At 39.2% G+C, this 25000-nt stretch overlaps 1 protein-coding gene across 1 annotated transcript in view; it reads left to right on the plus strand.

Moving 5' to 3' along the window:
* Positions 1-25000, plus strand: part of hip1 (huntingtin interacting protein 1) — a 114471-nt gene that overhangs the window by 43366 nt on the left and 46105 nt on the right. Inside the window, exons 2-9 of the mRNA XM_061919079.1 lie at positions 5633-5696; positions 7600-7742; positions 7871-7927; positions 11249-11329; positions 13685-13761; positions 16117-16178; positions 22045-22185; positions 24146-24203. Coding sequence (XP_061775063.1) covers positions 5633-5696; positions 7600-7742; positions 7871-7927; positions 11249-11329; positions 13685-13761; positions 16117-16178; positions 22045-22185; positions 24146-24203 — 683 coding nt within the window. The remainder of the gene's footprint in view (positions 1-5632; positions 5697-7599; positions 7743-7870; positions 7928-11248; positions 11330-13684; positions 13762-16116; positions 16179-22044; positions 22186-24145; positions 24204-25000) is intronic.

Raw genomic sequence — 25000 nt, forward strand, 5'->3', positions numbered from 1 at the left:
CAACTTTTTTAAGTCGGGGTCCACGTAAATCAATTCTTGGTAAAAATTCATGGTCTACACATAGAACAAAAATAAGTTTTTATCACACAGTTGACGTGCAAGTTTAAGCCCCACTCAGATTAAAATTTGATTGTTGAAAATGACGCTAACTAGTGCAATTGTTCTCCGAAGTTGCGGCCATCTGACAGAGAGTTGCCAATTGTTGTCTAAAACTATAGACAAAAAAAACCCACAAGCAAGCATCCCTGTGCTTCATACATTGGAAAGCCATCTAGAGCAGGGGTGCCAAAACTTTTTGCCTCAAAGAACCCAAGTAAAAATGTGTCAATAGTATGCGGGCCAAACCATGCAACAGCACTATGTGCAGAATTTAGCCTCATACCGCCATATATAAAATAATTAAGGTACAGGTGTTGAGATCGTCAGGTTCAATAAATGGCAACGAGTTAACCTGTAGAAAAAAAATCTATACATTTTTACGATTAAATAAAATTGCAGCTCAGTCCCAAGAATTCTACCATAAAATGTACGGTATTATTTTTTGCATAAAATTACTGTAAATTAAAAAACTGTACCACTGTTTTTCTAAAATTACGGTAACTGAGCAGGCAGTTTTTTTTTTATTAGTTTTTTTCAACCAAAAATTCTATTGCAATTTTTTTGCAGTGCATTACTGTACCGGTAATTTAAAAACTCGGGCTGTGAATCTTGGGCACCACACGATTCGATTCAAAATGATTTTCGATTTAAAATCTATACTTTTTCAATATCAAAGGGTGCCAATTCTAAGATCAACTACACTCCTCCATAAAATAAACAGCTCTGGTCAGTTTCTATATTACTTAATAAAATTCTACTCAAAACCTTTAATACAAATAAGGCAACAAGAGAAGCATCCAACATTTCTAATTTCTGAAGTAAATCTGTACAGCAAATATAGGCAACTACATAAACAATATGATTTGCTGAACGGGACAGATTGAAAATTCATAAAAATAAATGTAATTAATTTGTAACTGATTAAGAATCGTTAGAAATAAGAATTGCAATTCATCTGAAAATTTATTTTTTTGACACCCCTATTATAAACTGGTTGTACTGACATTTTTCTGGTAAAATGCTGGTGACTCAGCTGCCAGTTTTTTTTTTTGTTTTTTTTTACAGAAAAATCTACGTTAACTTCTTTTTAAAGTACATTACTGGGAATTGAAAAAGAGCACCACTTAGTTTTACTGCAAAATTCTGGTGACTGAGCTGCTACTTTTTTGCTGTTCTTTTTACAGTACATTGCTATGAATGGAAAAATGGTACCAGCGATGATTCCAAACTTTCGGTGATTGTGCTGCCAGGTTTTACCGTAAAATCTACTGGCTTTTTGACTATATAGACTTGCCATCAGTTATTGTGTAGCTTGAAAGAGTGCAGTATGAATATGTATCAAATTTAGTGGCCACCCTTTGGCGGGGCAAATTTGTCTCGCGGACCCCACTTTGGGCATCTCTGATCTACAGGATGAAGTCATTAACCCTGCGAAGCACAAGTGGGGGAAATGGGTAATTGGCAAATTACATCCCTAAACAAATAATGGCTCCCTGGAGGTAAAAAAAAAAATGCATACACATTTTTGTTTTAATTTGGTTTCTTTAGGACATACATGACAAACCTTCCTGTTAGAAATTCCACTGTTTGTATTAAACATGCTTCACTGATGTCAGTATTTGGCGAGCGCCGTTTTGTCCTAGTTTCGGCGGGCTTTGAACTTGCCGTAGTTTGATTACAAGTACAACTTTCTCCGACACTGCCACAGAAAGACGTGTTTTATACCACTCCTCCTTTGTCTCAGTTTGTCCACCAAACGTCTTATACTGTGCGTGAATGCACAAAGGTGAGCTTTGTGGATGGTATTGACATTATTGAATGTGTGGAGTGCTAATCAGGCATATTTGGTCACTGCATGATTGCAAACTTATCGATGCTAACGGGTTATCTAGACTAGCTGTATGTACATATTGCGTGATGTTGCCTCGTTTGTATGCATATTTGAGCTCATTTAATTTACTTTACGTATGTCCTCTTGTGTATTAGTTATATTTGCATGTCTCATGACACATTATCTGTATGTAAGATTGGCTGCATTTCTGATAGTTGTTTGTGTGCCATGTTGTTCCCGGCCACAGCAAACGTTACCTAACTTGCAAGGATTGTAATAAATCCAATAGAAGAAGACAGCCTTTCGTTTCCTTATCTTGGACGCACACTTTTATACCTTTGGCCATTCTATGCCAAGAGTTATCTCACCGTCTGAGAAGTCTCTGTTCTTACTAATGTTTTCTAATGTTGTAAAAATGTGTAGATTACTGTCAACATTTCTGTCAACAAAGATTTGTGTTTGTCAGCCTGTGACACACAATCATTTTGATAGTAGGCTAATATAGACATCATTTGTTGCCTTCTTTTTAACACTTATACAAGGCTTTTATTTGTTAGAGGCTCCAGACAGATTATTTTTGGGATTTTTGGTCCATAATGGCTCTTTCAACATTTTGGGTTGCAGACCCCTGACCTAAACAAATGAATAAGCCAAAAAAATGCATCCTTTCTTTGTCTGCTCATACCCTATTGCACTTGCTGTGTCTCTGAATCGTACTTTAGGGAAACTAAATACAACTTTCCCCCAATGCTTCCTACTAATCATTAGCCTTTTATAGGGAAGAGCCAGTGAGTTGTTTGCTTAAGCAGGCAAAAGATGCTTCCTCTCTGCACAGCCAGCCTACTATCAGCATATCAATGACCTGCTTTCTTATGCCCAGCCGGACATGCCAGCTCCAAGTTAACATGGTTAAAACACTTGATTCTGAAACTCTGAGTGAAGGAAGTATGTTTAAAAGATGCAACTGTCTTTTCGGAAGTCTTTGCCTGAATCGTTCGTTTGCTTTACTTTACTTTAAGTGAAAAGTAAGGAACGTAGTAAACCCTGAAGAATGAAGCAGATATGCCCACCAGGGTAAATGACTGATTTCACTTCTCATTGTAGTTTCTGATCACTTGGGTTTGTCTCTCAATGTGAGGAGCTAATTGACCATTGATGCCAGTCAACCTCCTCGGCCAACTGCAGGAGTCCTGGGCAGCTGGCTCCCTCATTCAACACAAAAGTACAAGGTCTCCCTGTGGACTAACTGGGTCATCCTCCTGTGGGAACCGGTTGCACTAAATGGAGAAAAGGGGGTTTGAATTGATTCAGAATTGCAACACGTGAAAATGAACGTTAATGTTGAAAGTAACAAAAGTAGGTGTTAGTATTAAATAAAAATCATTGTAAAACCATGATTGATAACACTTTGATAAACTCATGGACCGGTGATAGTGCTCATTTCCTGGAAAAGCGTGTGAGCGCTAGTTCATTAGCTGGCTTAAATGAAATACGAATACAGGAGAAATTAACGTCTTTCCCCATTAGGAAACGACATACCCTAATCTAAATTGATATAAACACATTGCTGTCCCAGCAACTAAACTATTGAATTGTGCACTCTGAACATACAGACTTTGCTATCTTAGTACAGAGTAGGGTTGTACGGTATACCGGTATTAGTATAATACCCCGATACTAATGAATCATATTTGGTACTATACTGCCTCTAAAAAGGAAAGGTCCCCCGCCCCCGTCGTCGTCACGTGGTGTCATTGCAGGTTTACCAAAATATTCGTATGGGGACAGCACTAGTACAGAGTGATCTTTTTTTAATGCAAGTCATGCAGCCAAACACCCTTTTTTATTTATCCTTAAAAACACTCTCAAACTTTGACAAATTAAAAAGCCATCCATCCATCCATCTTCTTCTGCTTATCCGAGGTCTGGTCGCGGGGGCAGCAGCCTTAACAAAGAAGCCCAGACTTCCCTCTCCTCAGCCACTTCGTCCATCTCCTCCCGGGGGATCCCGAGACGTTCCCAGGCCTGCCGGGAGAGATAGTCTTCCCAACGTGTCCTGGGTCTTCCCCGGGGCCTCCTACTGGTCAGACGTTCATCTTAAATAGTAGAAGATAAACATAATCAAACACTTAAACAAAAATCTCTCTTAGAAAAGCCAGAACAATATTTTATATTCTTTTTTGCCAATGAAAGTACATTGTGTGTCAATCTGTTTTATTTATTTTTTTAATAAAACCTGGTCCAAAGATGTCAGAATGTGTATAGGTACTTTTTTAACACATACAACAATACCATGATAATAATGGTAACAGTGGTCATTTTGGTTACGATAATCGAGATATGACATTTTAATATCATTACATCTTTAGAACAGAGTGATCGTCCTACACTCAGGAGTGCGAAACCAAGGTGATTTTACAGAGCGTTCAAGTACCGCTGAACAGAGTAGAATGCCACAACGCCTGACAGAAATAATAGATAATAATAACAGGGTTTATTTATTCTGTAATTTTCATTTAAATAAATCTTAACGTGCTACAGTACAAACTAATATTTAAACCAATAAAAGTTTATCCAAGACAGATAAAATAGTAAGACTAAAACACTATCAGTAAACCCTAAGAAACACAAAACCTGCACGATAGAGGGTTTTCTAACAATGTGTCTATTTGTTTGAGGTATTTCCAAAAAATACTTAATCAACATATTTCAGTGTTGTGTGTACTAAGTACTTTTAGAGCACATTCCACAGTACTTTGATAATAATAACAGTGATAATTATGATCACGACAATGTGAAATGTTCATATAGTTACATCCCTACCATGCAACACATGTATCAATGTTAAAGAGATATCAGCGCAACTAAGCGAAGAAAAAAACCACATTTTAAAATGAGTCAACTTTTCAAAAAGTGTGTCGATAGATTAGTCGTTAGAAAATTTGTCATGAGTGGCAGCGGAAGATGGGACAAAAGTTAGACTGTGCTTGCTCCTCCCCCTGTGGTCACTCTGGTTTACTTCCAGTCCTGACTGCTTGCAAACTGGCACCGGAGGACTCGGGACATCTGTGGGAAGTGTGATTATGAAACAGATCCGTCATACAACAGCACTGTGTAAACGGCATTGACTTTTATTTTGCCAACTGGACGTTTTGCACAGTTCTTGCAAAACTTGTGTTTCCCTTTGACGGTGACGTGTGATTTATTGTTGTTTCCTGTTGCGTTTGACATTGCAACAAGGCCAACTCTTTGACACCTTGTCTTGAAAGCACACAGTGCATAAAATAATATTTGCGGAGTCTATTTATTAATTGGTGAACAAGTGCTGAAGTGTTTTGAGCTCTGCTTGCTGAATTGACAACTATTGGACAGTGGATGCATCCCAAAGTAGGATGTCTGTCATGCAGTTTTTAGAAGATTGTAACTTACTTCCATTGGTGTTGATAATTTGAGATGGTAGCTATATTCTTTAATCATGACAGGTCTCATATGTTGAGGCGGCCGTACTCATCAAATGCAGGGAAGCGCCCAGTCAGAACTATCAACTGCTGCCTTGAATACTAACATGGCAGAAAATAGGTCAAATCTACTCCGACTTAACCGACCCTCAATCTCGCTTTGGGCAGATAGAAATTGGAAAATATATTTTTTTGGAAGTTGTGGAATTTGATTAATTGAAAATGTGTTTTCTCTTCCTCACAGGCAGTCAGCATCAACAAGGCCATCAACACACAGGAGGTCGCTGTCAAAGAGAAGCATGCGAGGAATATCCTTATATTTGCAGAAAAGTGAGCCAATGTGTGATTCCATGAGTGTCCCATGTGTTCTCTAGCGAGGGTTACGTTAGTAGATCAAAACAACACACGGAGGGTAACATCATCTGCTCTGCAGATAATTTAATCCTATGGGATACAAAGTATACGGTGAGACAGAGGGGGCAAAGCAGTGAGCAGACTTACTGAAGGGCCAGCCAAAATGTTGCCTAACCTGGACATGTTATACTGCATCCGGAAAGTCATCACAGAGCTTCACTTTTTCCGCATTTTATGTTACAGCCTTATTCCAAAATGGAATATACGTGTGTGTGTGTGGGTGCATGTGCGTGCGTGCGTACATTTTTATATATATATGTGTATGTGTATATATATGTGTGTGTGTGTGTGTGTGTATATATATTGTATATATATGTGTGTGTGTGTATATATGTGTGTGTATACGTATATATGTGTATATGTATATATATATATGTGTGTATGTATATATATGTATATGTTTGTGTGTATATATATGTGTGTGTGTATATGTGTTTATGTATATATATATATATTTATATATATATATGTGTGTGTGTGTGTGTGTGTGTGTATATATATATATATATATATATATATATATATATATATATATATATATATTAGGGGTGTAACGGTACACAAAAATTTCCGTTCGGTACGTACCTCGGTTTAGAGGTCACGGTTCGGTTCATTTTCGGTACAGTAAGAAAACAACAAAATATACATTTTTTGGTTATTTATTTACCAAATTTGTAAACAATGGCTTTATCCTTTTAACATTGGAAACATTATAATAATTCTGCCCACGTTAATCCACATTAAACTGCCTCAAGTTGTTGCTTTGATTAAATAAAATGACAAAACCTTTCTTCTACATATAAAAAGTGCAACATTAAACAGTTTCAAGTCAACTCATCATGCTTAATTTATTACAGCATTTGGGAAATTTGTAGTTGACTTTTATTATACACACACACACACACACACACACACACACACACACACGCACAGCAAAATGAGCTAACGTAACGCTAAAAGCTAATTAGCCTTCACCTCAACTATGAGCGAGCTGAGCTGCAGTTTAAGTTTCTAGAAGGTCAACGGGCTCATGTGATGTTTGTGATAGTTGTGACTGGGAAGTGTTTTTTTATATTTTGGGGAGAGTTCGATGTCAGCTGCTCACCTGCTAGACACATATCTGCTCATCTCGACGCCGGAGCACTAACTCCATGCTTTCTGAATACGCACTGCTGATTGGCTGTTACATCGCTCTGAATACGCTCTGCTGATTGGCTGTTACATTGCTCTGAATATGCACTGCTGATTGGCTTTGTATGTAACCAATCAGATGGTTGTGTGGGTGGGACAATACTGGGTGCTCACTGCTCAGACAGAGGCAGAAAGCAGAGCAGCTTGTTAAGACTTTAATTTACAAACTCGTTTGATACACCCTCGTACCGAACCGAAACCCCGTACCGAAACGTTTCAATACAAATACACGTACCGTTACACCCCTAATATATATATATGTATGTGTGTATATATATATATATATATATATATATATATATATATATATATATATATCTCCTCCCATAAGAAGATGTACTGAAATAAAACAATTCTGATATGTGAGTCGTGTACTCACTTCAATCTGGTATTGCTTATTATAATGTGGACAGAAATGACAATCATGTTTGAAGGTTATGTCAGATGATTTGTCTTACTGATTTACAGTAACGTACAGGGAAGTGAACATTATAAACAATGCATTAAAATGCATTCCAATTATATTATTGTTTGTTTGGAGGGAATGGGTGAAAGTGTCATTGTTGGTCAGTACTCGTTCTAGAAATTGTTCCTTGACCGTGTCACCTTGCATTTTGGGGACGCATCACGAGAAAGGCGCCCACACTTTCTGGGCAGCAATCAACCGGCTTCCTCTCTCCAGCAATGCGGTGCTCTGCTGGAAGTTCTGCCACGTCTTCCACAAACTGCTGCGAGATGGACATCCACACGTGCGTAACTCTCTGCTCCACTCCTACATTTTTCTTTTATAAGTTCCACTATTAATGCCCACAATTACCACTCCATTTACCACATATTATATTTCACGTCAATTAATAATTTCTTCCCACACTTCCAGGTGATAAAGGACTCTATGAGGAATAAAGCGGATTTGACCGATATGAGCAGAATGTGGGTAAGGAAGTACACACATCACATTATCTCCTCTGTTCACTACCAATGGTGTGTTTTTGTGAAATTAATAGTCAAACATGAGAAAATCACAGGCATTCCATACCATTCCAACGTGTTCCATTTGCGTGTTGTATCTCTCAAAATAAACTTTTTAAAATACTTTTTACCTGATTATACACATTAAACTATTAAAAATGTGAACGGTCCAAGTTAAACAAATTTATTTCATTGTTGACGGTGTCACTAAGACCTGTGTGAAGTTGGCCCCCCGTATCTTTGCAAAAAAATCATCCTTTCGTTTGTACTACGTTAGCCACCCCCAGTCCCCCTCAACTCGTCAAAACCTATTCAAACTTGTCCCATTTGTCTGTGCTACGTTTGTGCTGCAGCAATGTTTTGTCCAACTATTACTTTTTGTGCCATTAACTTGTTAATATTCATAACCACCCCCAACCTTGTCAAAAAAAACTTGGCCCAAACATTTTTGCTGCAAAAAATAGGTATGTAGGTAGGTCTTTGTCATTGCACAAGTACAACGAAACTTTGTTTTCAGCACAAACCCATTCAAGATTAGACCGTGTACAGGGTTACAAAACAGGAACGCTGATGGGTCGCCACAAGGCGCCCCGTAAAAGATGGGGAAAAAGGTAAAAAGCTGGGGAAGGATGGGTAAAAAAATACAATCTAGACTGGGCTCCTAAGGGGGCCCAGTCTGGAGTGGGAAAAAACCTTAGCTAAGCACATATACATGTTACAACATATATCTAGCAACAGAGGTAAGGGTTCGCGGGGTCATGGCGGCAGGCCGCAGCTCTCGGGCGCTGACCATCCTATGGGTATGGGGGTAAAAAGTTTTTTTCTAACTGTTGTAGTTTTCATTTTAACATGATTTTTATTCCTAATGAGCCCTCCACCTTGTCAAAATGTCCCCAAACTTGTCCTATTTGTTTGTGCTACGTTGTGATTTTTTTTTTGCTGCAAAATGTTTGGTCTATTATAGGTTTTATGTTGTTAATGTTTTATAGTTCCTATGTTATTCAAGTGGTATTATTCATAGCAAGCCCCAACATTGTCAAAATATCCTCAAATCTGTCTAATTTGTTTGTGCTACCCTTGTGCTGCATTTTTTTTTGTCTATTAGAGTTTTTATGTTGTTATTATTTTGTAGTTTTTATGTTATTACCTTGTCAAAATACCCCCAAATCTGTCCAATTTGTTTGTGCTACGTTTGTGCTGCAAAATGTTTTTGTTTGACTATTGTGGTGTGTATGTTCACCTTTCATTACAAAACCCAGCACCCCACCAGCCCCTCACCTTGTCCCAAACATTTGTGCTATGTTTGTGCTGCAACCTTTATAGTTTTTGTTTTTGATGTTGCATATTTATTAAGTTATTATTCACAACAAGCACCCCTACCTTGTCAAAATCTCTGCGAATGTGTCCAATTCATTAGTGCTACGTTTGTGCTGCAAATTTTTTAGCTGTTAATAGTTTTTATGTTAATGTTTTATAGTTTTCATGTTAACTTTGTACAAATCTACCCAAAGTGTCCCATTTGTTTGTGTTGCACATTTTTTGTCCATTAAAGTTTTTATGTTAACGTTTTATAGTTGTTTGTTATTAACGTGTTGTTATTAATAACCTTGCGCCAAAATCTTGTCAACATATCCCCAAACCTGTCAAGTTTTGTTTCTGCTACAATTTTTCTGGGTGTGCTGCAAAATATTTTTAACTATGACTACGTTTACACTGCAGGCCGAAGTGGCCCAATTCCAATTTTGCTGGAGATCTGATTTTTTTCCAGCTGATTGTTTACACAGCAAGTAAAATGTGATTTTTTTTTTTTTTTTTTTCAGACTCCAGTGTAAACGTGCACAGGCCCCAATGTGGCCCCAATGTGGCCTTGGCGTCACTTGCATGCACACTCTGATTAAGTTAAGACAAGGGAAGTTGACCCTTATATTTATATATTACATATAGCCTATTATTTGACAAGCGATGCACCGAAAAGTTAGTCGTCTTAAATAAAAAACGAAACTGCATCTTGTGATGAAATATCCATTGCCGCTGGCGACTGCATCATTCCGGCTAACACGAATGACGTAGCTCGCCCAAAGCTGGCAAAAAAAACACATTCAGTCCACATTTAGGTCTCATTACGTTTAGACTGAAGTCACATTTAAAAACATCAGATTCTAATCAAATTTGAACTACCTCCTGATGCAAAAATATCAGATTTGAAGCACTTTGGAGTGTTTAGGCTGGCAAAAAAAAAAATCAGATCTTTGTCACTTGAGGGCAAAAAAATAAGATTTGGTGGGCACTGTAAACGGGGCCTATTACTTTAATGCTAACATTTTATTATTCATAACCAGCCCTCCCACCTTGTCCCACACATTTGTACTCAGTTTGTGCTGCAATGTTTTTTTGTGACAATTATAGTTCTTGTAACTAATGTTTTATAGTTTTGTTATCAATGTTATTATTCATAACCAGCCCTCCCACTTTGCCCCAAATATTTGTGCTAAGTTTGTGTTGCAATTTTTTTTGTTTTTTTACCCATTATGATTTTTGTTACTAAGGTTGTATAATTTTTGTTATTCATGTTTTATCAATCAATTATTTATTTATATAGCCCTAAATCACAATTAATAACCAGCCCCTTCACATTGTCAAAATCTCCCCAAACTTGTAAATTTAGGTTGTGCTATTTTTGTGCTGCAAAAAAAATGTCTATCACAGTTTTTATGTGAATGTGTTATTATTCAAAAACCCCCCAAACTTGTACTATTTGTTTGTGTTACATTTGTGCTACAAACATTTTTGTCATTGGCTGTCGTTAGATACTCATTCTGCTTCTTTTCCTCAGCACTGTTCTTATAGTCGGAAAACAAAATGATGTCGATCTCTAACTATAAGCTAATGCTAGCAAGTAGGACTGGATGTTTTGATTGGATCTACCAGGGTTTACTGTGACATTCCCAACAGAACAAAACATTTTATTTTTAAGATAGATAAATCATGATTTAGGTACCAGGACTGTGCTGAAATTTTAAATGAATGCAGCTGAGATAGGCTCCAGCACCCCCCAGGACCCTGAAAGGTAGAAAATAGATGAATGGATGATTCCTTGTTGTGTTTAGAAGAATAGAGCCTATTGACTGTTAGAGGAAGTTGTTCACACTTCAAATGTTAATTGGAAGTTGTTCACACTTTAAATGTTAATTAAAAACTCCCTCTTGTAGGCTTTCCTTGAGGGGGATACTGTTTGGACCCGTGATGCTTGTCTCTTTCCTGATCCAGCCTCTTTTTCCACCCGCAGGGTCACTTAAGTGAAGGCTACGGCAAACTCTGCAGCATCTACCTCAAACTGCTCATCACCAAAATGGAGTTTCACATCAAAGTGAGTTGGCCTGGCCTATAAAACACATTGAGACTCCCTCATCACTAGTTATCTTTGTCTCACGCTCTCATTTTAATGCCGCCTTGTTTCTGTGGAGGCATGGGCGGGTCTTCATGAAAGTGAAACTAATGGTATTCGGACATCCTTTCTTAGGGCTGGGTGATATATGGCTGAAAACTGTTTATATCGGCCTATCGATGATTACTGATTTTTTTTTTGACCTATCAAAAATAAGGACCAGGAGGAAAATATATTAAATATGAACATTTGTATTTAGAATATAGCCTTCTTCTGATTATAATCCCCTCAGCTATCAAAGCAGAAAGGAACGGAAATGTCAACACAAGCATGGAAAACAATCAACTTGAACAACATACTAAAATTTCATTCAACATTTAACTATAACCTCTTAAAATTAAGGTGCAGAAATAAGGAATATAAAAAAATGCTTACTAAAGTGTAACAAAAATAGTGCAGAATGTGAAAATGTAAACACAGAGAAACATGAGAAGAACTATTTTCTGCATGTTTAGTGCCAGGAAGTTACAGCTGTGCTCTAAAGCAGTGGTTCTCAGCCTTGTGTCCTTTTTTTTTCTTTTCTTCTTTGTCATGAAAAAGGGACGTTTTTGTCATGAAAAAGGGATTTTTTTGTGGTTGGTGCACTATTTGTAAGTGTATATTGTGTTCGAGCACTTTGTCATCAGTTTCTGATTCATACAATTGTATAACAGCGCAAAATATTGCTCATTTTTAGTGGTCTTTCTTGAACTATTTGGAAAAAACGATATAACAAAAAAGTTGTTGAAAAATTAACAAGTGATTCAATTATAAATAAAGATTTCTACACATAGAAGTAATCATCAACTTAAAGTGCCCTCTTTGGGGATTGTAATAGAGATCCATCTGGATTCATGAACTTAATTGTAAACATTTCTTCACAAAAACAAAAATCTTTAACATCAATATTTATGGAACATGTCCACAAAAAATCTAGCTGTCAACACTGAATATTGCATTGTTGCATTTCTTTTCACAGTTTATGAACTTACTGTACATTCATATTTTGTGGAAGTATTATTCAATAAATATATTTATAAAGGATTTTTGAATTGTTGCTATTTTAGAATGTTTTTTTTAAATCTCACGTACTCCTTGGCATACTTTCAAGTACCCCCAGGGGTACGCGTACCCCCATTTAAAACCACTGGCCTAGTGGTTAGAGTGTCCGCCCTGAGATCGGTAGGTTGTGAGTTCAAACCCCGTCTGAGTCATACCAAAGACTATGAAAATGGGACCCATTTCCTCCCTGCTTGGCACTCAGCATCAAAGGTTGGAATTGGGGGGTAAAATCACCAAAAATTATTCACGGGCGCGGCAACTGCTGCTGCTCACTGCTCCCCTCACGTCCCAGTGGGTGATCAAATGTGATGGGTCAAATGCAGAGAATAATTTTGCCACACCTAGTGTGTGTGACAATCATTGGTACTTTAACTTTAACTTTAATAACCTGGTGCGCCTAATGTACGGAATAATTTTGTCGGGTCCCGACTCTGGACAGCCAGCACTTCATCCATGGCCACCGAACCTGTGTGTCCCCGCCCCTCCTCTACAGGGGAGAGGGGGGCAGAGGAGAAAAGAAAAGAAACGGCAGATCAACTGGTCTAAAAAGGGAGTCTTTTTAAAGGCTAGAGTATACAAATGAGTTTTAAGATGGGACTTAGTTGAAGAGACAAGTTTTTTCTAAGGTGGTGCTTGGTAAAAAAAAAAAATGTTTGAGAACCACTGTTCTAAATCACACGGAAGTGTATTAAATGTGAATTAAAAATCATCATAGGTGCCATTGAAGTAAGCGCCGCCCCTTATTTCAATACTGTAAGTTAGGTTCAGAAGTAATCATGCAGTGAAACAATTTTTATAATGTTGACTTCTATACACCACAACACTGGATGTGAACAAAAACAATCATGTGATTGAAGCATAGACTTTGAGATTCAATTTAAAAAGCTTTCACAAAAATAGGGTGTCTACAACACAGCCATTTTGTGTTTGTGTCAATGTGCAGAGGTTAAATAATTGCGTATGCTCTAAATACTGTATTACCATATTGTTTTTATGATACATGGTGAAACTATTTTCTCTGCAAGAAGGAAAGTAATCTTTCAAAAACTTTTATTACATTTTGTCATGTGTCCAAATTCTTTTTGAGCCTGTGAAAACTGATTCAATGATTTCTAAATGATAAATGCCATATTTTCACTAAACTATATTTATATTAAAGCTAAAAGTCCCTGTGTTAGATGGACCTCATCATGTTTTTTTAAGCTAAAGCCTTTCTCTTGTGGCTCTTTATTTTAGAACCCACGGTTCCCTGGCAACTTGCAGATGTCAAACAGACAGCTTGAAGAGGCGGGAGAGAATGACGTTAACAACTTGTAAGTAAGGCGAGCCACTGCTATACTTAATGGATCTCGGTAGTTTGATGCAATTAGTTGAACTTCTTTGATTTATTTGGATTTGAAATGATTGGAAAAATTCAACTGAGGCAAACGTGTGCTATACTGAAGCGTTTGATTAAGGTCCGGCGGTGTTTCCCATTGTGTGTTGATGCTATTGTTGCCAGATGGTAAATGACACGTTGTTAGAGATGTCTGATAATATCGGCCGAAAATGTTTTAAAATGTAATATTGGAAATTATCGGTATCGGTTTCAAAAAGTAAAATTAATGACTTTTTTAAACACCGCTGTACGGAGTGGTACATGGACGTATGGAGAAGTACAGAGCGCCAGTACACCTTAAATGGACTGCCTTTTTCGTGCCGACACGATCACATATGTCCTACACACACAAGTGAATACAAGGCATATTTGGTCAACAGCCATACAGGTCACACTGAGGGTGGCCGTATAAGCAACATTAACATTGTTACAAATATGTGCCACACTGTGAACCCACACCAAACAAGAATGACAAACACATTTTTGGAGAACTTCCGCACCATAACACAACAGAACAAATACCCAGAACCCCTTGCAGCACTAACTCTTCCGGGACGCTACAATATACTGTTCACCCCCGTTAACCCCCCCCCACACACACACACACACACACACACACACACACACCTCAAACCCGCCCACCTCAACCGCCTCATGCTCTCTCAGGTAGAGCATGTCCCAAATTCCGAGCTGCTGTTTTGAGGCATGTTAAAAAAAATAATGCACTTTGTGACTTCAATAATAAATATGGCAGTGCCTTGTTACATTGTTTAATGCATCCAGCGGGTCATCATAACAAAACTAGGCATGATAATGTGTTAATTCCACGACATTATATATTGGTATCGGTTGATATCGGAATCTGTAATTAAAAGTTGGACAATATCAGAATATCGGATGATATCGACAGTCTGATATTATCGGGCATCTATAATGAATAATATGCGTTAGTAAACAGCTGGACAAGGCTTGAAGTTGTTTTTTTTTTAACATCTTTTTTTAAGAAACGTCAGACTGGTAGCGACATAATATTTTTTGTGGCGCTAATGTTGTGGTTAATTCAGCACCAAAAAACATCAACAGATATTATAAACACCTTTACTACGTGTGTTTAAGAGGAGCATCAACATTTGCACTTCAAAATATGGGAAATCTTTGGAAAATTGTTAAAAAATGTGATTTCTCTACATCACAGTAACTAACCGCCTACTTTTTTTTTTTTTTACAGTTTTTAAATAGTTTATAGATGTAATACTTCCTTGAGAGGAAGGAACCCTTTTAAATATTGCAAACATTTGAATGAAAACAATTCTGGGGCTCCTTTACGTAACTTACAGTTGAGACATTTTTCAAGCTGGCTGACATAATTTCTTCCTCGATGTTATAGAAAGTATGAGAATGCGTAAGCTGCTGCCTGCGCTTCTTTACCTAAAGAATAAACCCCCTTTTTGTCAAAATATTTACACAAAGTTTTGAGTTTTGGCAGCGATATCTTTTCTGTCGTCCTTATGTCCAATTGATTGAATCATGGAAAATGAAACTCCGCGTACTCTTTCAATGAGCCCACGCTGCGAGTATCGCAGACGAAGGCATGCAGTTGTTGCGACGCCAGGAAAGGACAAAAAGTGGATTTCCTGGTTCAAAAAAAATTATTGACAAATAAGCTGAGATGATGTACTGCAGGCAACCTGCACTGCAAGAATGACTAAAAGGGAAAAGGGGGCGTGGCTGCTTAAGCATTGCGGTCAACCAGACTGGAGAAGAATTCTGATATCAAAACATATTTGGAGTAAATTAAAAGTAATTTTGACTCTTAAATGAATGGGATAGTGCTTGAGCAGTGATTATTGCAAACTGCTGAACTATTTATTTATTTTTAATTGCTAAATAATGGTATTATATGTGTATATGTGTATACGTTGTATCTGCTAATGTAGTTCTGTTGTTGTTGTTTAAAAAAAAAAAAAAAAAGGCAAGTACCGATTAAAAATAAAAAGCCAGATTAGACTTAGACTTCATTTTTATTGTCATTCAAGTTTGAACTTTCCATACAGATAAAAACTAAATTTCGTTGCATTAGCTCATGGTAGTGCAGGATACCAATATAGTTAAAAATGTCGATAATCGGCCACTCTATATCCAAGTATATGTCCAATTATTGATTCAAGCGGTTTCTCAGCAATGAAGCTGATGATACGCATTGTGAGAACCGTCAGTCTCCCGTTCCGCTATAGAGGAAGTGTGTTTAACTGTATCTAAAAATATATTTTGTCTCCGTCTGTCTCCACAGCTTCCAGTTAACCGTGGAGATGTTCGATTACCTTGAGTGTGAACTCAACCTCTTCCTCAGTGGTAAGCCCTCGGGGTTCGAGTGGGCACTCGGCCGTGATGCAGACACACATGTACTGAAGCACAAAGTTCACATTTGGGCAGGCGGGACGCCTCTGTGATTTTAAGGGTGTACAAAAATAGACACTTTTACCGTCAGACCAGTGGAGCGGAGCGTCTGGTTGAGTGGTTACGTAGCGTTGTTGTCGGGATGAGTCATCACAGGTGAATGCCTAACTGTATGGACACGGCTAAACATAGACTGCTAGGATGTGACCGCGAGCTGAGCGGAAAGACTGGAAAGCGGCAGTCTTACACTCTTCAATGAATTGGAGGAAATGATGTTCTCATTTCTCTTTATCATGGCTTCTAGTCTGCATCCCGTGCGTATTATTTTCACACCCCCAGTCCCTTTCATTTGCCCTCTTCCCTGGACAATTGCACTTGGATATGCACTCAATACTACAAACCCTGTTTCCTTATGAGTTGGGAAATTGTGTGAGATCTTAATATAAACGGAATACAATGATTTGGAAATCCTTTTCAACCCATATTCAATTGAATGCACTACAAAGACAAGATATTTGATGTTCAAACTCATAAACCTTATTATTATTTTTTTTGCAAATAATAATTAAAATTTCATGCCTGCAACACGTGCCAAAGTAGTTAGGAAAGGGCATGTTCACCACTGTGTTACATCACCTTTTCTTTTAACAACACTTAATAAACGTTTGGGAACTGAGGAAACTAAATGTTGAACCTTTGAAAGTGGAATTCTTTCCCATTCTTGTTTTATGTAGAGCTTCAGTCGTTCAACAGTCTCCGCTGTCGTATTTTACGCTTCATTATGTGTCACCCATTTTTGATGGGGGACAGGTCTGGACTGCAGGCGGTTTAGATCTGTGTCACTTGAGGGCAAAACAATCCGATTTGATGTTCAGTGTAAACAGAGCCATTGGGCGTGAATGGTTCTTTGTATATACAGTTGAAACTCGAGAAATTTGAATGTCATGCAAAGGTTTGTTTATTCTAGCAATTAGATTTACAAAGTGCAACTGATGATATAGGCTCATAATGTGCAACTCAAGATATTATAAGCCTTCTTTTGAAATAATTCTAATGATTATGTCTTACAGCTTCATGAAAACCTCCGAAAATATGAGGTTTTCCAAAATTGTACACCATGATCAACAAAATTAGCACGAAGACTTGGCAAATTTCACTTTGCATTAAATGAATTTATATCACATGTTAGTTTTACAATTGAAGGTCAATTGCTGACATGAATAGACTGTTGCACCATTTTCAAATTTTTGGAGTTTCACATGCATGTGCCATGTCATGACCCTGATAAAGACAAGCAGTGTTGAAAATGGTTAAATGGATGTTTGCACTCTGTATATCAGGTCAAAATTAGAGCCATGCACACTTGAGTGCGTGCCTAAAACTTCGTCTTTAGGTGTTTCGTCATATATGGTTCAAAAGGCGAGGACTGATGTGTCTGTGTTTGTATAGTTTTTTTTTTGTTTTTGTTTTTAAGCAGTGCAGGAAACCACGCCTCTGCAAGGCTTTCAGGGCCTAGCTTTGGCGATGACATACGGGCAAGAGGGGCTTAATGATGGAGGAAGAGAAGTGGTCGAACAAGCCCTGTTAGTGTTCAGGTTGCTATTCCCTCTCTGTTTGATTATTTTTCCTACTTCAAACCCAGCAGGGATAATTTTTGCCACATGACAAAAACAAACTAATGATGTAATGACCTTTAATTCATGACGGAAAAGACACATTGTGCACTAGTCATTAAATAATATTGCAATACTAATGAAAACTCGTCATTCGGGGTGTGATGCAGGGGGGCCGTGCGGCTGCGCGAGACTAAACATGTTACACACAACACAGGAAGAGGAAGCAAAAACAGGCAAGATAATTGCTAAGTTAACCACTAAGACCTATAATGCAAAACCAACCTCTCTTACCTTTTGGCTCCTTTTTTTGTGTATTTGTTGTCTGCATAAGTCCTGAATATGTGAAATCAAACAATGGAGTTATTGCAGAGATATTTATAAAACAGTCTTGCTTTCTTTCATACTTCCTCCAAGCAAGCCGTTTGGAATTTGCCCGATTTGTGCCATTTTTCCCAAGTGTGACATCTGCGGATATCTCCATTACTGGCAGAGATTTACCCGAAGAGCTTTGCGCGAGTGTGCCTTTGTCGTCAGCTTTGCAGTCAATAAGCTCCTTTTTTTGTTGTGGGGCAGACTGGCTCGTACATGCGCGTGCATCCGCCGTTTATGTACACACTGTAAGTATATATAAAATCTAGTAACGAGCACATTCATAATAACGTTTACGTATTTTGATCATTTTTAAGCATACAACAGTGCATTGATTTCATAGACTAGGGTTCTGCAACCTGCGGCCCTTTTATCCCGCTGTTTTGGCTCCAGCTAGTTCATGCTTCTATGTAGGGTGATATATCGATATACTCACTATATCGCAGGTTTGCCTCTGTGCGATATAGAAAGTCACTATATCGTATATTCAAGTATACATTCTCACATAGTTGCTTTTAGCTGCTGGCATTACATTACAGGCTCTTCCCACTCTTTCTTGTATCTCCTTCTCACAGACAGCAAGTGCACCTTCTTACACACGTCACATACTGTCACGTCATACGTCACATACGTATACGCCCTTGCGGAGCAGAGAGGTAACAGCATGGGTAACGTTAGCTGTGTTGCGAGTGGTAATACAAGGGAAAGATGGTGCCAGTCTGGTAACAAATGAAAGAAGAATTAATTCCAAAGAAAAACAGCAGGGGGTCCATCATCTGGCTTTGGTTTGGCTTCAAGTGGGAATATGTCGAACAGACAACCGTAATTTGTCAAGTGTGGGGCAGAAGCGTTGCTACAAAAAGTAGCCCATCCATCCATCCATCTTCTTCCGCTTATCCAAGGTCGGGTCACGGGAGCAGCAGCCTAAGCAGGGAAGCCCAGACTTCCCTCTCCCCAGCCACTTTTCCCAGCTCCTCCTGGGGGATCACAAGGTGTTTCCCGGCCGCCCGGGAGACATAGTCTTCCCAAAGTGTCCTGGGTCTTCCCCGTGGCCTCCTACCAGTCGGACGAGCCTGAAACACCTCCCTAGGGAGGCGTTCGGGTGGCATCCTGACCAGATGCCTGAACTACCTCATCTAGCTCCTCTTGATGTGGAGGATCAGCGGCTTTACTTCAATCAATCAATCAATCAATCAATGTTTATTTATATAGCCCTAAATCACAAATGTCTCAAAGGACTGTACAAACCATTACGACTACGACATCCTCGGAAGAACCAACAAAAGGGCAAAGAAAACTCACACCCAGTGGGCAGGGAGAATTCACATCCAGTGGGACGCCAGTGACAATGCTGACTATGAGAAACCTTGGAGAGGACCTCAGATGAGGGCAAACCCCCCCCCCCTCTAGGAGACCGAAAGCAATGGATGTCGAGTGGGTCTAACATGATACTGTGAAAGTTCAATCCATAGTGGCTCCAACACAACCGCAAGGGTTCAGTTCAAAGCGGATCCAAGACAGCAGCGAGAGTCCCGTCCACAGGAAACCATCCCAAGCGGAGGCGGATCAGCAGCGTAGAGATGTCCCCAACCGATACACAGGCGAGCGGTCCATCCTGGGTCTCGACTCTGGACAGCCAGTACTTCATCCATGGTCATCGGACCGGACCCCCTCCACAAGGGAGGGGGGGACATAGGAGAAAAAAGAAAAGAAGCGGCAGATCAACTGGTCTAAAAATGAGGTGTATTTAAAGGCTAGAGTATACAGATGAGTTTTAAGGTGAGACTTAAATGCTTCTACTGAGGCAGCATCTTGAACTGTTACCGGGAGGGCATTCCAGAGTACTGGAGCCAGAACGGAAAACGCTCTATAGCCCGCAGACTTTTTTTGGGCTCTAGGAATCACTAATAAGCCGGAGTCTTTTGAACGCAGATTTCTTGCCGGGACATATGGTACAATACAATCGGCAAGATAGGATGGAGCTAGACCGTGTAGTATTTTATACGTAAGTAGTAAAACCTTAAAGTCACATCTTAAGTGCACAGGAAGCCAGTGCAGGTGAGCCAGTACAGGCGTAATGTGATCAAACTTTCTTGTTCTTGTCAAAAGTCTAGCAGCCGCATTTTGTACCAACTGTAATCTTTTAATGCTAGACATGGGGAGATCCGAAAATAATACGTTACAGTAATCGAGACGAGACGTAACAAACGCATGGATAATGATCTCGGCGTCTTTAGTGGACAAAATGGAGCGAATTTTAGCGATATTACGGAGATGAAAGAAGGCCGTTTCAGTAACGCTTTTAATGTGTGACTCAAAGGAGAGAGTTGGGTCGAAGATAATACCCAAATTTTTTACCGAGTCACCTTGTTTAATTATTTGGTTGTCAAATGTTAAAGTTGTATTGTTAAATAGAGGTTGGTGTCTAGCAGGACCGATAATCAGCATTTCCGTTTTTTTAGCGTTAAGTTGCAAAAAATTAGCGGACATCCATTGTCCAATTTCATTAAGACACGCTTCCAACTGACTACAGTCCGGCGTGTTGGTCAGCTTTAGGGGCATGTAGAGTTGGGTGTCATCAGCATAACAGTGAAAGCTAATACCGTATTTGCGTATGACGTCACCCAGCGGCAGCATGTAGATGCTGAAGAGTGCAGGGCCAAGGACCGAACTCTGGGGAACTCCATACTTTGAGCTCCTCCTGGATGACAGAGCTTCTCCCCCTATGTCTAAGGGAGAGCCCTGCCACCTAGAGGAGGAAACTAATTACGGCCGCTTGTACCCGTGATCTTGTCCTTTCGGTCATAACCCAAAGCTCATGACCGAAGGTGAGGATGGGAATGTAGATCGACCGGTAAATTGAGAGGTTTGCCTTCAGGCTCAGCTCCTTCTTCACCACAACGGATCGATACAGCATCCGCATTACTGAATACGCCGCACCAATCCGCCTTTCGAGCTCACAATCCACTCTTCCCTCACCCGTGAACAAGACTCCGAGGTACTTGAAGTCCTCCACTTGGGGCAAGATCTAATCCCCAACACCCAAACATTTTCCGGGCAGAACCATGGACTCGGACTTGGAGGTGCTGATACCCATCCCAATCGCTTCACATTCTGCTGCGAACCGATCCAGTGAGAGCTGAAGATCCTGACCAGATGAAGCCATCATCTGCAAAAAGTAGAGAGCTAATCCCGCAGCCACCAAACCGGATCCCCTCAACGCACTGACTGCGCCTAGAAATTCTGTCCATAAAAGTTACGAACAGAATTGGTGACAAAGGGCAGCCTTGGCGGAGTCCAACCCTCACTGGAAACGAGTCCGACTTACTGCCGGTAATGCGGACCAAGCTCTAACACTGATCATACGGGGAGCGGACAATCAAACACTCCGATACCCCCATACTCTCTGAGCACTCCCTACTAGATTTTCCTGGCGTACACGGTCAAATACTTTCTCTAAGTCAGAGAGAACATGCTAATCCAATTTTTACTGTTCTTAAAAAACAAACATCCATTTACATTTGATTTTCTTTGATTTAAGGGAATAATGTAGTCTCCAACACCATCAGCGTTTGTAATTGCAGTCCATCTTTTTTTATGCCATTTTTTTTCTTGGAGTTGATATCTTAATGGTTTGCAATGAACTCAGCAATAACGTCTACAGTTGATTTGTCGTTGTCCAGCGCTATTTTCGAGCGTATGTGAGCTATTTATGAGCCACCACCGGGGCTTACTATGATTGATCTTTTATTATCGTATCGGGCTGTTGTAATCTTTCACACATGGATTTTCTGTCTGCCAACTGATTTTGAGTTTGCATGTTTCTCTCCCCACAGTGTTCAGCTCGCTGGATATGTCTCGGTCAGTGTCTGTGACGGCGGCAGGCCAGTGTCGTCTGGCCCCGCTCATCCAAGTCATCTTGGACTGCAGCCACCTGTATGACTACACCGTCAAGCTGCTTTTTAAACTACATTCATGTGAGTAACGCGCAACTCACTGAAAAAAGATCACACACATAATTTAAAAAACAACAACATTTTTTTAAGAATACTGTCAAGTAATGACTTAGGTTCGGTACCTTACACAGTTCAATGAATACGGTACCAATCTCCGGTACATTGGAATGAATACCGGTACTGAACATTACCAATTTTTGGTGCTTTTTGTGTGTTTCAAATGTGTTTTATTGAGGACTATAACGTTTTTTTTTACACTCACACTTCATTTGCAAGTACTGTGCTGTACCTCATCTTAGGAGTCATTTAACTTAAGAGTGTTTTGAGATAAGAGCTCTCTCTCAGTTAATTGATTTTTAACTTACAAGCATCCCCAGACCTCGCTATTAGTGGGTGTAGCAAATGTCACAGGGATCCCCTTAAGAGCCGCCCTAAACATCCGGTTTTACTACCTAGCATTGGCTTATAGCCAGAGATGGACAAAAAGAAGAAGCAAATGCTGTTCACTGAATTAAAAATTTAACCCATCAAAAACATGACAGCAAATTGAACGTAGCACTGCTAATCTGCACCACACTGAAGAAAGATGAGTTGATAAGTCCAGGCAAACATTTATCTATGAAAATATGGAAAATCTGCTCATTGTGTAGACCGTAAAAACCCGCTCTCCAAAGTAAATGCTGTGCATTATTACTACATTTTGAAACCACTGTATTTGTTAGTATTTCTATTTTACAATGTTTATCTAAAAGTTCTTTTTTCTGTTGTTTATTTGTTTATCTTTTTTTGTTTTGCATGTTGAAATTGTGCTAGAGCAAGCACTAATTAAAATGGATTTCAATTTTATTGGGAGACATTAATTTGAGATACAAGTGTTTTGAGTTAAGAGCTGAGTCACAACCAATTTAGCTCGTAAATTGAGGTACAACTGTATTATATAGTAGATTTTGCATGCAGTTGCAGTTCCAACATGTTCGATGGCACTAGTGTATAGGCTACGATGTTTTGTCTTGGCAAGGAGTAGTCTTTGCCATTAAGTTGAATGTGCCTGTCTTTTTTCTTTTGTTGAGCTACACATAGCTGGTGTGTAATAAGTACAATACTTGCAGGCAAACACTGTTTGATTGTAATGAGCATCTTAGTTGTATATTTGGAGTTGTTAAAATTGCCATGTAAAATTGCTAATGCCAATCAGTAGCATGTCTACTGCAAATCTAATGCTAATAAGCTAGCCTTTTTTTTTTTAAAGTGCAACCTTACTATACTTTTGCGTGACTTCTTGCTTAGTTGGCTTGGAAAATAGCAACATTACTTAAAAGTAGTTTGCTCTGAGTGCTTTTACCGCTTCTTCCCTGGCCAGTGGCAAGTCTGCAACCAGACTAGACATTGTTTATTACAAAGTACCATTTATTTTATGTGAATTGGTACCTCGTAGTACCGACAAACTTTGGTGGAAATCTACACATTTCACAAAAAAGCTGTGCGTATTAATAATTTTTACCCTTAAAATGTTGTTCTTTCATGCAAAAAAATGTTATGGTCCAAGTCAAACTCAAACAGCTCACAAAAATGATGATAACATGGCACAGGAGCCAGCAATTCGTGCCAGTAACATAAACGTTGTGGCGAAAAGCAAGTGTGGAAGTGCATGTGTTCGCACGGCAGGATCTGAACTAATGAGAAAATGTAAATACAGCTGCCAACAACACCCCAGCATCAATGAGCTGACCGTATGGAAGTTAGTTAACACCAAAACATGTTCCTAATTAAAATTTGTGAATGGCTTCTTGTTATACCTCCTCACGCTTCTGTTATGCAAGCTCTTAAAACATGTGGAATGTTTTTTGAAAGTGTCTTTTTTTACCAGCTAAAAGCTGCACCAATGTTTTCAAAGAGTTCTCTCGTCTGACAGCCTGACAAACATCAAGGTGTAACTTGAAAGTTTGATCCGTCAAAAAGACTGACTTGTTTTTGTGTGCAGGCCTTCCAGCAGACACTCTCCAGGGCCACAGAGATCGCTTCCAGGAACAGTTTAAGAAGTAATGTTCCTGCATGCAGCATGTGATGAAGCTCTAAGCACTTATAACTGCAAAACCCAAAACCAGTGAAGTTGGCACCTTGTGTAATTTGTAAATAAAAACAGAATACAATGATTTGCAAATCCTTACCAACTTATATTCAATTGAATAGACTGCAAAGACAAGACATTTAATGTTTAAACTGAGAAACTTTTTTTTTTTTTGCAAATAATCATGAACTTAGAATTTAATGGCAGCAACACGTTGCAAAAAAGTTGGCACAGGGACATTTTTACCACTGTGTTACATGGCCTTTCCTTTTAACAACACTCTGTAAACGTTTGGGAACTGAGGAGACCCATTTTTGATGCTTTTCAGGTGGAATTCTTTCCCATTCTTGTACAGATTAAGTTGTTCAACAGTCCGGGGTCTCCGGATTTTAGACTTCATGATGCGCCACTCAATTTGGGAGACAGGTCTGGACTACAGGCAGGCCAGTCTAGTACACACACCATTTTACTATGAAGCCACACTGTTGTAACACGTGGCTTGGCATCGTCTTGCTGAAATAAGCAGGGGCGTCCATAATAACGTTGCTTGGATGGCAACATATGTTGCTCCAAAACCTGTATGTACCTTTCAGCATTAATAGTGCCTTCACAGATGTGTAAGTTCCCCATGCCTTGGGCACTAATACATCCCCATACCATCACAGATGCTGGCTTTTGAACTTTGCGCATAGCCCTAGAACAATAAGGATGGTTCTTTTCCTCTTTGGTCCGGAGGACACGACGTCCACAGTTTCCCAAAAAAATTTG

Source organism: Nerophis ophidion, linkage group LG13, assembly GCF_033978795.1.
Source record: "Nerophis ophidion isolate RoL-2023_Sa linkage group LG13, RoL_Noph_v1.0, whole genome shotgun sequence".
Taxonomy (NCBI): domain Eukaryota; kingdom Metazoa; phylum Chordata; class Actinopteri; order Syngnathiformes; family Syngnathidae; genus Nerophis; species Nerophis ophidion.